This window comes from Chrysemys picta, chromosome 4 (genome assembly GCF_011386835.1).
Source record: "Chrysemys picta bellii isolate R12L10 chromosome 4, ASM1138683v2, whole genome shotgun sequence".
Lineage (NCBI taxonomy): Eukaryota > Metazoa > Chordata > Testudines > Emydidae > Chrysemys > Chrysemys picta.
Window position 1 is genome coordinate 103,411,879 of NC_088794.1, and position 15,485 is coordinate 103,427,363.

Consider the following 15,485-nt stretch of genomic DNA (forward strand, 5'->3'; position numbering starts at 1 on the left):
GGGAGACAGGCTACATTCAGAAAACAATATTGGGTGTGCGGTTTTTTATTCAAGTGTTTTTCTAACTCTCAACTCTGTAATCCCAAGCATTAAGCCTACAGACTTTTCTTCATCCCTGCCCAGTATAAGCAGGTTACACTGTAGTTGGGAGTGGAGGTTTTCTGGGATATCTAGGGCAGCAATATGATCAATATGATCATGATGTTTAGATAGACAGAAGAAACTTCCCTCTGAATGCCCGTTCATTTAATTTTCTCTCTCCTCCTCCAGAAGTAACATACCAAACAAATTATAAATTTAAAGTTACTTAAGTCATTGTGTTTGAGCCTTGTTAGTGGATATGTTTTTCTCAGTTTCAAATGTTCTTGGAAAATGTGATTCAATAAAAGAAGGCTGTTGGATCATTATACCTTGTATGTGACTACCTTACAGTTACACAAAATGTATTAATACTTGAAGATAAGCCAATACAAGCTTTATTCAACAATGATAAAAATTGTATAGATTAAAATAGCTGAAAATACCCACAACAAAAGATCTTTACATTTGCAAGCATCAGCTTTATGATGTAGGTCTTTTCAATGTACATAATATGACCCAACAATAAATCAAAAATAATTTGTTTTGAAACACAAGAGTGAGGAAATTTGTTGGGTCCATTTTTCCTGAACTGTAATAAATCTTAATGATTTACAGAGAGGCCCATATTTTAAATCTCAAATAAAACAGAAAAATGTGTTCCCTGAAACAATAAAGAAAAGAAGCATATGAAGGATACATATCATATAATGGTGTTTGAATTTATAAGATATTATGTATAAATACTAATGAGGAAAAACTTAATATAGAACAGAACTATAAGCAAAAGGAGATTAGAAAATTCGTAGAGAAAAATAAAACCACTGACATTCTCCTAAAACACATGTAATGTAAACCCTTTACATGTTAAACATTTAAGGCTCTTTATAAAAGAAGTTAACTCTAAGCAGCTGATGTGCCTCTGTTTTCCCAACCAAAAACTCACTTGTTTGATGCGGTCTGGATTAACAGTGGTCTGGGGTTGCAGAATGCTGACTGGTTCTGTCTTGGCCACATTTTGAGGCATTTCACGAATCTTTTCAGCAATGAAGCCATGAACTGCATTCAGCGCTTCAACTGTTCCCTGGATCAAACACACTCGCTCTGTAGTACCTGTACAGAGAAGACTCTTATTTAGATAAATTCTTATCTTAGGCACTTGCTCACTGACTCATCAACACCTCAAAAACACCCTATTTTAAATTATTACTGAATACTGATAACTAATTATTCTGAGGTAACATTTAAAAATTCCCTTACCCGCCTGCCACAGTACATATGGAAAGATAATTTCAAATGGTAACATTGTAATTATTGGCTTAGATGATCTAAAAATTATTTTGGATCGCTTCTATTTATATTACTCTTATATCTATGTAACACCTAGCCAATATTGGCTAGGTCCTTGCCCAAATATGGCTTAGACATAACTATAGTTACTTTTAAAGCGAATAAAAAACTGTGCATACAGTATTGTAAGTAAAAATTAAAGAAACAATGTCTCAGTTCAGACGGAAAAGAAGAGCAAGAATGAGACAACTGAACTGGATTCACAGCATTTGCCATTCAGGCCTGGTGTTCGGGTATGCTAAAATATGCTATTAAAATTTAACTATTACAAGCATTAATATAACCATGTGCAAAACTAAAGATCAACATTTAAAATATTTCTGTGCTCAGTAACCTGCATAGAAAATATATTGGTTTAGCCCAGCAGTTTTAAACCTTTTCAGAGTGTGGACTGCAACTTAACATGGAGATTATTTTCAAGACCAATTCCTCTCTCATTCTTCACTATCCAGTTCACTTTCCATCCCACTAATGTCATACAATATCCCTGTAACAACTACAACAATTTCTTACTATACACAAAAACAACATACGGAAAATAGTTAATGTAGTTTCATCTGTCTTCTAATGTGATTTAGCAGCTGGAAATGATAAAAGCCAGCACTATACAACTATCCAGCTCACTACAGACCACAGTTTGAGTTCTTCTGGCATAGAGGGCTTATGTTGAACTTGCCACATTTGAGATCTGGACTCCAAAATGACCCTTGTGCTCTTGTTCATCAAATCAGACAGTGCTGTGAATGCCAGGAAGGATATATTCAGAAAGTCCAGTGTCCACCTGACAGTATAAATATTTATTCTGTACATCAGAGTAACCGTTTTTTTTTATTTTAATAAATCACATAGCTGAATCTGTACATAAATCATTTGTGTTCTTCTTGCCTTAAGCAAAACAGCCCTTAGATCCATTACTCACCCTGAGTCGTCTTCCAGAGACTGCGAAAGAGGCATTGGGCTTCTGCGCTATAGCTTCTGTCACTTCCAACCCCACCTGTCACTAGGGTGACCAGATGTCCTGATTTTATAGGGACAGTCCCAACTTTTGGGTCTTTTTCTTATATAGGCTCCTATTACCCCCCACCCCCTCCCGATTTTTCACACTTGCTGTCTGGTCACCCTACCTGTCACTCCCTCCTTACTCTTTCTCCTCCCATGAACAGCACTTTGTCCATGTTTCTTTCCAATCTCCTGCTATGTTGCTCTTATCCTCAAATTTAATTCCTGTCTCTCCCTCTTCCTTGCATCACAATCATCCACCCTCATCTTTGTTGACTTCAAATTCCATGTGGATGACCTGCCTGACCAACTTTAAGTCAGAACAGGACTAGAAAGTTAGAAAAGTCCCATTAAGAGGAAAATTGTATTACAATATTAGCTGTGGTGGTACTAACACGTTCCCTAAATACGAGAGGAAACTACAGCTTAGAGGAATCCCAAATACAGATCCTTCTCACAATGTCAGGATACATTTTACTTTCGGATTACAGAGAACAAAAATAATGTGGACTAAAATGGTGCATCACAGTGATTGACACAACGTCTGAAACACTCACAGTTTGCAGAGCAAACAAGCAATGTGTGTTGCTGGGGGGGGGCAGGGGTAAGGAAGGCAATGTACTTACCTGCTTCATGTACCAGCCGGCCTTGCAAGCTGAAATTGGGGAAGGGGACTTGGCAAGGACGCAAAATATGCAAGTACAACATAACAAGGAAAGCTCACAGTCACCACCCTGCACTTTAAGCGGGGGCGGGGGGGGGGGGGGGGGAGGGCGTTTCTGGCTGGCCGGGATATCAGGCCAAGGCTTTCTGGCTAGTGGGATGAAGGGAAACATATAGCTGCTGGAAAAGCAGTCAGCGTGGTGGATGACTCACCACCTAGGAATGAGGAGTTATAAACATCAGCATGGGTTTGGCCCCTCCTCTCATTTCACTTGGAGCAAGCCTCCTGGGAGGAGGAGGGAGCAAGGCAAGGGACAATTAGGGGACGGGGGGAGGGGGGGGGGGAAAGGGATAGGGACAGACCAAGGCAAAAAAAAAAATCACTGTTTCATGGTTGTGTACTGCTTGCTGCTCACATGCCTATACCTTTGCTGGAAAGGGGACTGGCACAGGCAGGGCAGCCCCAAGGGAGCCCAGGGACTGGAAGGGAACCCAAGATAGACAGTATTGCAGCAGGGGCAAGAGGGCTCACAAGTACTTGGACTACTACTGCCCAGGGTGGTGTGTTTAATAACCCAAAGCAGGGATCAGCAACGTTTGGCATGCGGCCCGCCAGGGTAAGCACCGTGGTGGGCCGGGCTGGTTTGTTTATCTGTCGTGTCTGCAGGTTCGGCTGATCGCGGCTTTCACTGGCCAATGGTTTGCCGCTCCAGGCCAATGGGGGCTGCGGGAAGAGGCGTGGGCCGAGGAATATGCTGGCCGCCGCTTCCTGCCGTCCCCATTGGCCTGGAGCGGCGAACTGCGGCCAGTGGAATCTGTGATCGTCTAAACCTGTGGATGTGGCAGGTACACAAACCAGCCCAGCCCGCCAGGCGGGCCACGTGCCAAAGGTTGCCAATCCCTGACCCAAGGCATAACCCAGGGCAGCCTCATGAACTAAGGGAGGCAAATGATCATAGGAAAGTGTCCACTCATTCAGCTGAGCAGGCTGTGTGCATTAATGGGACAGTCAGCTAAGATGTGCAGCAAATGGTCAGTGACGTTGTTTCTGAGGTTCTCTCACAGCATTACAACGCTTCAAAGGGCACAAGGTCACCTAAAACCAGGATGTTTTCTTCCATCTAGCACAAGGGATGGCGGTAATGCTGATCCCAAGGGTGAGTATAATCTAAACCACACAGAGGTTGGGGAAATGGGTGGCAGAGGTGGTATCCGGCCTTCCAGCCTGGCAAAGGGTGGCAGTTGCAGGGAACCGTGCTCAACTGGTCACTCAGCAAATTCACCTAAGGGGAACAAGAGTCAGCTGATTGGGGTATTAAATACTCTGGGCGCAGGACTGGAAGGTCGAGAAGCCTGGGCAAACCCACCTAGGGGTGGCACCTTCAGTGGGGGGCAATGACGGTATTACACAGCTGCAAGCTAATTTACATTTACAACAGCAGCTTCAGGCAGCTAGATGTGAGGGCTCTGCACAGGGTGACAGGGTAGGCCCAGCATGGGCTCAGGTTTCAGCAGCAGGACAGGGAAGGGCACATGGCAAATCATCGGCCATCAGGGCATGTAACCGCAGGGGACAGAGTAGACACTCCCGTGGGGCCTATGGGGGAGCAGGACTCTGCAGAACTCCCTACATGCAGTCCTCAGTACGGTTATGCTGGGATAGATTATCCGATGGGAGTTCACCTACTCAGTGCAGCTAAATATATAATTTACTCACAGGCAAATTTGTGCATGTAATATCCCTGTGGCACAGGAAGGTGTTCACAGACAGTAAACATGGACAAGACAAGCAAAACAGCGGACTGCCCAACAGGCCAATGGTGCCTAGAACATGAAAACATTTGGGAGTCTGCCCTCGTCATCTAGGCGGGTGTTATGATACAGGCCTACCCAGACAGCAGCCTGGCCTTTGTTAATTATACAAATATAATTAGACGGGCACCCAATATGTTTGGGGGCATGTCATAGGCAGTTTAAATTAAGGGCAGCAACACAAACTGGAATAAGATGGCAGCACACACTGTGGTTCAAAGGCATAACACCAAGGCCACCACAGGTTTGTTCATACCGCAACAAGCTCGGAAGGGGCCCCTGGCCCATAATAGTATTTGTTGGACATTTAATAATGGTGGTCGTTTCTGCAACCCCTGTAAATAGAGGCATGTTTGCAAGACGCCTGCCGCTGGCAATTTTATTTCCACAAGGCTCAGTATCCTGAGCAGCCTTTCACAAATTCAATACAATGTTGCACTGGGCAATGGTGCGGCCAGCAGAACGAAACCAAATAGTGCATTATTCGCATCATTTTGTTCGCAGGGTGAGCTGGGTCAAATGACTGTTTTCACCTGTTGGGCACATTTCAGGCCCTGGCTAAATAGTTGGGTTAAACAAACAAAAACCCTTACCCATTAACCTACCGGGGCTCAGAGCTGAACTTTGCTTGCAGGGTTGTTGCCCCGGGACATAGGCAGACCACACAATTACATACGAGTCACTACACAGATGTAGTAAGACCTGTGGGTGTGGAAAAGTTTTCTAACTCAATTTAATGAGATCATTGTGCAGGTACAAATGGTTATTAATTTGGGGCCAATATAAAAGGGTGTGCCTCTGGCGCAATAACATGGCAGTGGAACAGGTTATCAATCCCCAAAATTCCAAATTGCACGAGGCTGGTGGATGGTAAGGTCCAAGCCATGGGTTGGCTGGGGGACCTGGATGGAAACAAAGGGGGGGCTGGTGAAAGCCCCGGAGAATTGATTTAAATAAGCATAGATTTGCCTGCACTGTACACTTTGGCCTGGTCCACACTAACCCCCCACTTCAGACTAAGGTACGCAAATTCAGCTACGTTAATAACGTAGCTGAATTCGAAGTACCTTAGTCCGAACTTACCGCGGGTCCAGACGCGGCAGGCAGGCTCCCCCGTTGATGCTGGGTACTCCTCTTGCTGAGCTGGAGTACCGGCGTCGACGGCAAGCACTTCCGGGATTGATTTATCGCATCTAGACAAGACGTGATAAATCGATCCCAGAAGATCGATCGCTTACATCCGGACCAGGAAGTAAGTATAGACGTACCCCTAATCTGCTGGGTAGTCCCAGATATCTATGTAATAAAGTTGTGGTCTGATTAAAACCCATAACAAGTCTCCTGTCCTTCTTGTGGTATACCCAGACAACAAAAATAATGTGGACTAAAATGGTGCATCACAGCGATTGACATCTCACTTAGAAAAATATATTTCTACATCACGGTCTCATAAGAGCAGATCCTACATAAGAACACAAGACGGCCATACGGGGTCAGACCAAAGGTCCATCTAACCCAGTATCCTGTCTTCCAACAGTGGCCAATGCCAGGTGCTTCAGAGGGACTAAATAGAACAGGTAATCATCAAGTGGATCCATCCCCTGTTGCTCATTCCCAGCTTCTGGCAAACAAAGGCTAGGGACACCATCCCTGCCCATCCTGGCTATTAGCTATTGATGGACCTATCCTCCATGAACTTATCTAGTTCTTTTTTGAACCCTATTATAGTCTCGGCCTTCACAACATCCCCTGGCAAAGAGTTCCATAGGTTGACTGTGTGTTGTGTTAAGAAATACTTCCTTTTGTTTGCTTTAAACCTGCTGCCCACTAATTTTCATTAGTTCTTGTGTTATAAGAAGGAGTAAATAACATCCTAGCTAAGGGGACACAAACAAAGTTCAGAGCCTGAAAACGCTTTGTTAAAAAAAGCCAACCAGTTCACCCCAAATAAATGTGAAATAAAATTGAGTGATATAGCGAGAGAGCACTAACATGTTTACAGTGAATTCTGAAATACTCTGAAATCACTGTGGGCTATATCATCATTGTAGTTCCTGAGCAATGGACAATGTGTAGTTGTGCTGAGCACTGGGGAGAAGTAATTTGCTACTGGTCTATACCAGTAGCCGTTTACTTCTCCTCCAAGTCTTGATTCTGCTCATTCCCTTTCTCCTATCAATCTACTTGCTTTGAAAGGGGGAGAGGTGTGATGGCTTTTCTCCATGCTGTAGAGTAACATGGGAAGCCTGTAAAGACATGAAGGGGGCAACTTGCACTCCCTTTCTCCCCTGCATGGGCATGTAGGGCATGCAACAATCTTGCCCTTTATTAGAAAATTCTTTTCATTTGATTTCTTATGATGATCTCTAAGGATGAAATGCAAAGCTTTAAAGATTTACAAGGACCCGCTTTAAGAGCCCTGCTCAGTAACAGAATTCACGTGCAAACTTAAAAATTATAAATACTTTTAGAAACAATTCAGCCAACACCTTAGTTCAGAATCCTGTGTTTGGCCTACAACAATGAAAGACCTCAAAACAACCAACCCATATCCCCTCTACTGAAATATTTTCTTAACAAAATAAAATAAATACTAAACCATGTAAAATCAGTGTTTTTGAAAGATGCCAGGTTCACAACCTATGAGATTAAAAAGTATTGCCATTTTATAATTAAACATCAAGCTATATGCCTGTTACAATGGAGTGCATATTTTTCTGGAATTACGTACATGGATGTGCCCCAGTATTATTTTTCTGTCTTTTTCAATAAAGCACCTTTAAAATAATTAAAAAAAACAACAACAAAACCTAAACCCAGGCACAATCCACAAAAATGGAATTTTTCCAAAAGCATTTAAAGCAGAAACCAATGCAATTTTCAAATTTATCAGGGTGGAAGCCTGACAACTGAAATGCAAATTAATTTGGTCAGTATATGTAGTTTTCTTATGCTTTTCTTTTTTCTAGTTAGCTTTCCCTCTCCCCTCCTCCGCTTGTGCACAGCTCCTGTGGTTCCTTTGTAAAGCGATCCAGCTCTAAACAAGTGCTCTGGGGAGTCTTTACTCTGCAGTATTAATTGTCTACTAAATGATGAGAAGTGATGTGGATTGATCAATGTAGCTGATGCAAGTGTTCTTCTCTAGGTCAGCAGACAACACATTTATACAAAACACAGATCAGCTTACATTCAAGCTACTGGAGCCTGATATGGAGAGCACTTACAGGGATGACTACTGTCAAAACAGTGGAAAGGGAAGCGGTCAAAGCTAAACATAAATTTCATTAGACTTAGCACTGAATGTCTAAAGAGGATTCTGCAATCTGTGTTGTTTTAGAAACTGCAATTTAATACAATACATACACCAGACCAGCTTTACTACATTTCGGTATGTATAAACCAATATATAGTAAATGGAAATCACTGTACCATGAAGAAATACAATTGTATAAAAATAAATTTCACACAGTATGATACAGTTTTGAGATAGTTCACAATAGTGGTACATTTTCTTTGAGGATTAAATTCTGGGACATCCACTGAAACTACTACAAAAAAAGAAAAAGGAGGGAGTGTAGGAAATTTCCTGTTGGAAATTGCTTTTAATCCTTAGAAGAAATGTTGTTATATTCTTCCATACAATTATAATGGCTTTTCACTCAGATAACACAGTACAATAATTTATAGGAGAGAGTCACAAAAGGAGAAAACTGTCAACCATATGACCAACCTGTGTAACAAAAACGATCCTATTATGAATCACCAAAGTTGGTGAGATTTTTGTCATTTTAAAAGCTTTTTAGGTTCCATTAGTGTCTAAAGTAAACTGCCAGATTATTTATCATTTCTAGTTGTAGCAACCACTCCCTTTTTGCAAATTGATGTTAAAAGCTCAAAGTCATTTATACACACAATATTTGATATACTCATTTTGCATAGTCTGAAGATACATCTTTGTAGCACAACTCTAATTTTAAAACTTCTGCTTAAAAGAAAGTGATAAAATTCCTGAATAAGCGCAGCATACTCGCATATTTACACACATGAACATTCATTTATAATGATTTACAAATTTGTGTCAATTATTTATGCCAACTATCACACTTAAACTACTGTACGTTTTATTTTGCATATTAACTTACAAAGTGCCATATATGCAGGACGACAACAGTTTTGTCATTTAAAAAAATGGAAGAATGAATGAATGAATGAATGAAGGGGTCACACGTTAAGATTCTTTTTGAAGTGGTAGTTACTAAAGTATGTATTTCACTGATGTACATGATCAATATTCCCATTCAAAAAAATGAAAAAAATACAGAGAACAAATCTGAAAACTAGCAGTTTACATATGCTGCTGCAGAAGTGAAAAAGTGTTGCTGCAAGCAAAGACCAGCTCACTCTTCAGTTTTTTCTGAGGAAATAAAAAAGGACTCCATATTCATAGGAAATCTTTCCCCCCCCGCCCCCCATGAGCAAGTTTTGATTCATTTCTTTTTGTGCACCAGCATCCAAATTCAATTTGTGACTATGCAGTGTCTATATTTTTGATGTGGAATGTGAAGTACAAAAGATAAAATATAATGCACAACAGAAAGTACTGTTATAATGCTTACTAGATAAAATTTTAAAAGAATATAAAAAATTAAGGAATACATTTTGATCTCGTCTCAGTTGTGCCAGCAAAATTATAAGTTCTTCTGGTCTGAGTATGAAACAGTCAATTTGCATATGAAATTAAAATTTCATATTGCTGAAGAAAAAGGTATTACATATTAGCTGGTTTTTAAACTAAAATAATTCTGGTTTGAACTCTAATAACCCACGAGGAAGAAACAGTCCAAAGTAAAGAACTTGAAATTACTTTATTTTATTTTTTTATATATAAATAAAAAATAAAAATATATATTTTTTCAATGCAATTTTTATTCCTGGGTTGTAAAATTGTATGAAAGCCTTCAATCTGAAGAGAATTTTAAAGCCAAATTATAACCCTTTAAAAAAAGGCAGAGTTTTTAATAGAAATTCAGGTTGTTTTTTTTAAAACTCATTTCACTGCTATAGTTAATTCCACTGGAACTAGTGTGACAGGGTAAAATTTCCAGAGTGCCAAAGTGACTTAAGGTTTGACTTTCCATAGGACTTAATGCTGTTAAATGATTTAGGTGCTTTTGAAAAAAGTTACTCAAACTTTTAAATATTGGCTCTCATCAAGCAAGGTACTTAAGTACGTGCATAATTTTAAGCACATGAGTAGTTCCACTGTAGTCAGAACACTCACACACTTTAAAGTATTCATGTGCTTAAATACCTTCCTGAATCATGGCGTAGAGGCTTTGGGAAGTGCAACGTACATTTTTCAAAGAACTTCCAGGCATTCATAGGATCTTACACAATTCTCATTGTGCTATTATATTCATTTGAAAGGGCATTTGAAAATCAGAAAAGCATAATACATCATATGTAGTGATCCCAATACATCTACATCTCCCTGCATTTTGCCAGTGTATCCTGTCAATTTCTTTGATGACACAGAAAAGGAAAAAACCCATAGGAGTTAAAATTTGAACAAAATTAAAGCTAATCTGAAATCTTCTCATCGGCTGATTTATTTTTAGCTTCTTACCTGGCAAATCATAGCTGCAGCAGGTGCAAAAACTCCATAGGATTTTTTCTTTTAACTCATGATCTGAATATCTATGGATTGTGAATCTGATGTAGCTGGATTAAAACTTCTGAATTGCCTTAGCCATAAACATCCTTGCACAAGTTGCGGACAAAATAGGAACTCCGGTTCACAGAACTATGCCAAAGTTTTGTGGGTGTAGGTATAGTTATTTAAGTAAGTACATCATGTATATACACTTAAAATTTAGTGGTGCTACTAACAGTCTTCAGCTGGCAATAATGTATTTCAATTTGTTTGAAACAAGCAGAGTTCTTAGTGGCATATTTTTATATTTAATCTTTAGAGGACTTTTTTCCACCTCATATCCCAAAGGTATCCCTCAACTCCCAGGCCCCACATTGCCATTATTTTCCTTTGCTAAAGTTACTTTGGAGCTCATCAGTGCCATTCGAAGATCAGTCAGAGGGACACTTCAGACTGATAGGAGGGATTCTCTTCTTCCAGAGTAGAGCATGTTGCCTCCACAGGCCTCCCAGCCTGGAAACCAGGACTGGGAATCACACTATACTATACATCATTTAAAGAAATAAAAGAAGCTGAGTTTAGCTATTGTGACGTTCTGTAACCTCGGGGGAGTTGCAGGCAAACTCAGGAGCACCTACCGAGTTTACAAATAAGAATGTTTTCTTTTTCACCATTTCTGTGTTTTCATAGAACAACAATTAAAAGGCACATAGACAGAAAATGGGAAAAGCTAGGGGGATTCTTTTTAGAAGACCTTGTCTACACTTCCCTACATCTATTGTGACATGCAGGGTTGTGTAGCTACACTCCACAGTAAAAGGCAACTGTGTCCACACTCGCCAGGTATAGCTCCTCAAGGCAGTGAAAGGCTCAGGCAGGAGGGAGGTAGTGGGAAATGGTTCCAGCAGCTCCCCACTACCAAAGCCTTTCACTATGGCAAGGAATGGCTCTAGCAAATGGGGAGCTGAGAGAACCTCCCACCCACAAAGCTTTTCCCCACTGCTGGAGTCTTTCACTATGGCAGGGAAAGACTCCGGAAGCAGAGAGACAGCAGGACGCTACATTGCTAAAAATAGCGTAGATGGGGGAGGCACTGCTTGGATGTGTAGAGAGCTATGTAGGGTATATACCAAGGGTTCGGCCTGTAGGACACACTATTCTATTATACTCGCCTAAGCTCTGCCTCACCATCTACACTCATGCTAGCTTGGCATACAGTGTCTGTACTCTACATGCCACTGTAAGTGTAGACCTACCCAAAGGAAGAAGAAAAGTGTACTGTGGGGACACAAGGTCAAACAAATGTTTTCTGCTAACAAATAATATTATAGAGTGTATGATGTTTGTAAAGGGGTTCTTTGGTACCTAAGGGGAGCAACTGACTTAACTGGAGTATGGAATAATGCACATTTCTAATTATGAAGTGAATATGAGTTAGAGGCACACACCAATTTTAAGGGGAAATATAGTACAAATGTGCAAACAGGCATAAACACCTGTTTGAGACAGTCTAGATTTACTTCGCCCTGACTCACCATACAGGGCTAGACTTGACTTCTCAAAATCCCTTCCAGCCCTGCATTTCTATGATTCGGGTACAATGTTTTTAGCACCATTGTAATGATTTAGGCCCAGATCTGTCAAACCATCATCATATAAGTATTTAAAATATACAGAGATGCTACATAAAATGTCTAGGCCATCAAATTTAAATGAATAAATTAAAATGAGTTATGAATTTGGTAAGGATCTTCTTCATGTCTCCCCCTACCACTACAAATTTTGGTCTGATTTAAATTTTAAGATCACGTTTTCTCTTCTTGATGTGGGTGCTTTGCTGAATTGGGGCCTTAGAAAAGGGATACAGTTAGTTTAAGTAACATGCACTCGCTTGTATCTGAAAGTAATAAAATACTCTTTTTATGTTTTAACTATAGCCCTTTCTCTTCCTGAAATCCCAAATGCCAATATTGATATTTATCGCTCTATGTGTGTGTATATAAATACACACACACACACACACACACACACACACACAGATGTAGAAAATATCAATATTAGGAAAGCGTTTGTAGTGATTCAGATTCTTGGTGGTCAAAAAAATAGTTAATTTATATATTTAAAATATTTATTTAAAATCTGAGTTTTTGAATGGAGTTTCGGAAAGTGTGTGTGTGTGTGTGTGTGTGTGTGTGTGATCAAATGTAATGAATTATATATATGGGGAATATATATAATTCATTACATTTGATCACACACACACACACTTTCCGAAACTCCCTTCAAAAACTCATATTTTAAATAAACTCCTTGAATGGGAGGATCTGTAATATATAATATGATAGTTTTGAACATGACAACTTAAATGACACAAGTATTCAGAATCATGATATATTTTGCTCAAAATAATCACTCCTATATAGCAAAATTATTTGTGAAGTATTAGAACTCTCCACAATTAAACAAGCAATTCACTAAATGGAATAGAAGATGGCTACCTCAAATTTGTCAAGCATTTAAGCCTTCTTGCAAATGCTTACACAAACACAGCAATTTCTTTTTACTCTTACTGACTTTATGATCCAGTAACTACAATTCTGATCTTGAAACTCATTAGGTTTAAAGTCTCCAAACTGCACCTGTCAAGACTCGATATGTATTTTTTTTTCTTTTGGAGTTACATGACAGTCTGTAGTTCATCATGATCACATCACTAGAGTGAATTTACAGATCCATATTTAGTGTAGTTACTAGAGCTGATTGGGATCTTTCCTATGAATGTCTTCTCATTAGAAAAATACAGGTTTATCAAGAAAGTTTTCAGATCTAGATTCGAATTTCTGGTCAAAACTAGACAGAGACTTCAGAATAGCCAAGACACTCATTAGGAAAGTGGGAGACCCAGGTGCAAAGTCCTTATTCTGCCTGACTTGAATCTGTGTCTCCCACATCTCAGGTGAGTGCCCTAACCACCAGGCTGGGGATTCAGTCTCTTTTTCAATCTCTTTGGCTGGATGGAGAGAAAGAGAAACTGACTCTGTAGTTCAGTGGTTAGGGGCACTCACCTGGGATACAGTAAACCCAGGTTTCAATACCAGTTTTGACAAAACTTTTGTCAGAAAGGTTTCTCAGGTCCAGGATGGAGTTTCTGGTCAAAATCAGAGACACTCCACCTATAGCCCAGTGCTAGGGCACTCACCTGAGAGATTCAAGTCCCTCAGATGAACTAGGAAGATGATTTCTCATGTTTATAATCAGAAGAATGAATAGACTTGTTATTGTTGATGAAACATACTCTCCAAAGAATAAAATAATAATAAAAAAAGCAATGGCTGGTAATAAAAGACTTTGAAATACACCTGAAGAAAATACAGGAAAATGATATATTTTAACCCCATTTCTCTTTTTAAATGTTGTCTATAAAATTTTGAGAGAAAGGAGACTTCTGGAATGATGCTCTTCGTTAGGGACCACATCTTTGGAATTTGCTTTTTGCCTTGATTCATAGTAATTCAAGTTTGTTAACTCTTAGGGAGTGCTGCAAATCCCATATTTTCTCTCTCATCCATAGGAAGGTGGGTGATTGATAACAATGTGTGAGAGACTTTTGTAGGAAACCTTAGATAGGTGTGTGATTTAAATTTTATAATATCTATGCTGTTGCTGGGCATTTGATCTAAGAATCTGTTTATTTATCAGTATATTTTTAAATTGTTGTCAAGGACACCTAAAGTGTTTTTTTTTTAATTGTTGAATAGTAAAATACCAAGTACACAAATACTACTAAAGGACAACTATCTATGTTTGGTTAAAAGTTTGAAGGCTCTTGGAAAGAGGATGCTATAATTCCTCCCCCATCCTTCCAAGAAATAGAAATTTGTGAAGACAGGCGTTATGCAAAAACACATGAATCTTTTTATTCACTGCACACAAGTCTTCCTGTAGAATACTGAAGATTTGCAGGGGAAAATAAACAATTAACCCTGCTCTTGAAAATGAATGACTGCATAGGAAGGAAAAATAATATATATATTTTTCAAGATATCTGGAAAGAACTTTCAGATTAACAAAAGCACTTAAGAAAATTTTAATGGAAAGTAAGAGTTCAGTATGCAATTACACTTTTATGCTATGCTACAGTAATATGAACATTTGTTAATAGTTCCTCCTACTCATACAATTACTAAAGGAAAAAGCCCACCCATTTAAACATTAGAAAAAAATACTTTAAAAATTGTAGGAACTGACACATCTTGTAATTTAGAGTGATAACAGCTCAATTCCCCAAGGAAGTTATTCTCTACAAAAATATTTCTCAGGTTCCAAGGTGTGAAAGCCTGTGCAAACCTTTGAAAACTATCTGGATCAGGCCAACTGAACAAGAAATCAAGTAGCGTACTAAAAACATTATTGAGTTAGTCTGTTCTGAGGCAACAAAGTGCAGACTTCAGGTAAATGAGCTCTATTGCAATGTTAGATCAGTAATTCTAATTCAAGAGGAATTTTAAATGCTCCTACTGTAATCACCATTAAAATCTTTATAATGTTGTATTAACATATTTGTGTTAAGGGATGTTAACAGTGATCAATTGGACCGAAGGTTGGACAAGAAGTAATGGGTTTAATCTGTAGCAAGGGAGATTTAGGCTACATATTAGGAACAATTTTCTAACTGTAAGAATTAGTTAAGCACAGGAATAGGCTTCCAAGGGAGGTTGTGGAATCCCTGTCATTGGAGTTTTTAAGAACAGATTAAAAAAACACCCGTCTGGGACGGCCTAGATCAGGGGTTCTCAAGCTGGGGGTCAGGACCCCTCAGGGGGTTGCGAGGTCATTACATGGGGTGCCGCGAGCTGTCAATCTCCACCTCAAACCCCGCTTGCCTCCAGCATTAATAAATATATTTAATAGGGTGTTTAATTTATTGGGG

General features: G+C 39.5%; 1 protein-coding gene across 8 annotated transcripts in view; it reads right to left on the reverse strand.

Moving 5' to 3' along the window:
* The window catches only part of NOVA1 (NOVA alternative splicing regulator 1), a 225,969-nt gene that overhangs the window by 47,478 nt on the left and 163,006 nt on the right, over positions 1 to 15,485 (reverse strand). For 7 of the 8 annotated variants that reach the window (XM_005309762.4, XM_005309761.5, XM_065595389.1 and 4 more), the window contains one exon: positions 1,025 to 1,191. In XM_005309762.4, coding sequence (XP_005309819.1) covers positions 1,025 to 1,191 — 167 coding nt within the window. Of the gene's footprint in view, positions 1 to 1,024; positions 1,192 to 3,053; positions 4,484 to 15,485 lie in introns of those variants that run through there. The other variant, XM_042857461.2, reaches the window with a different exon arrangement.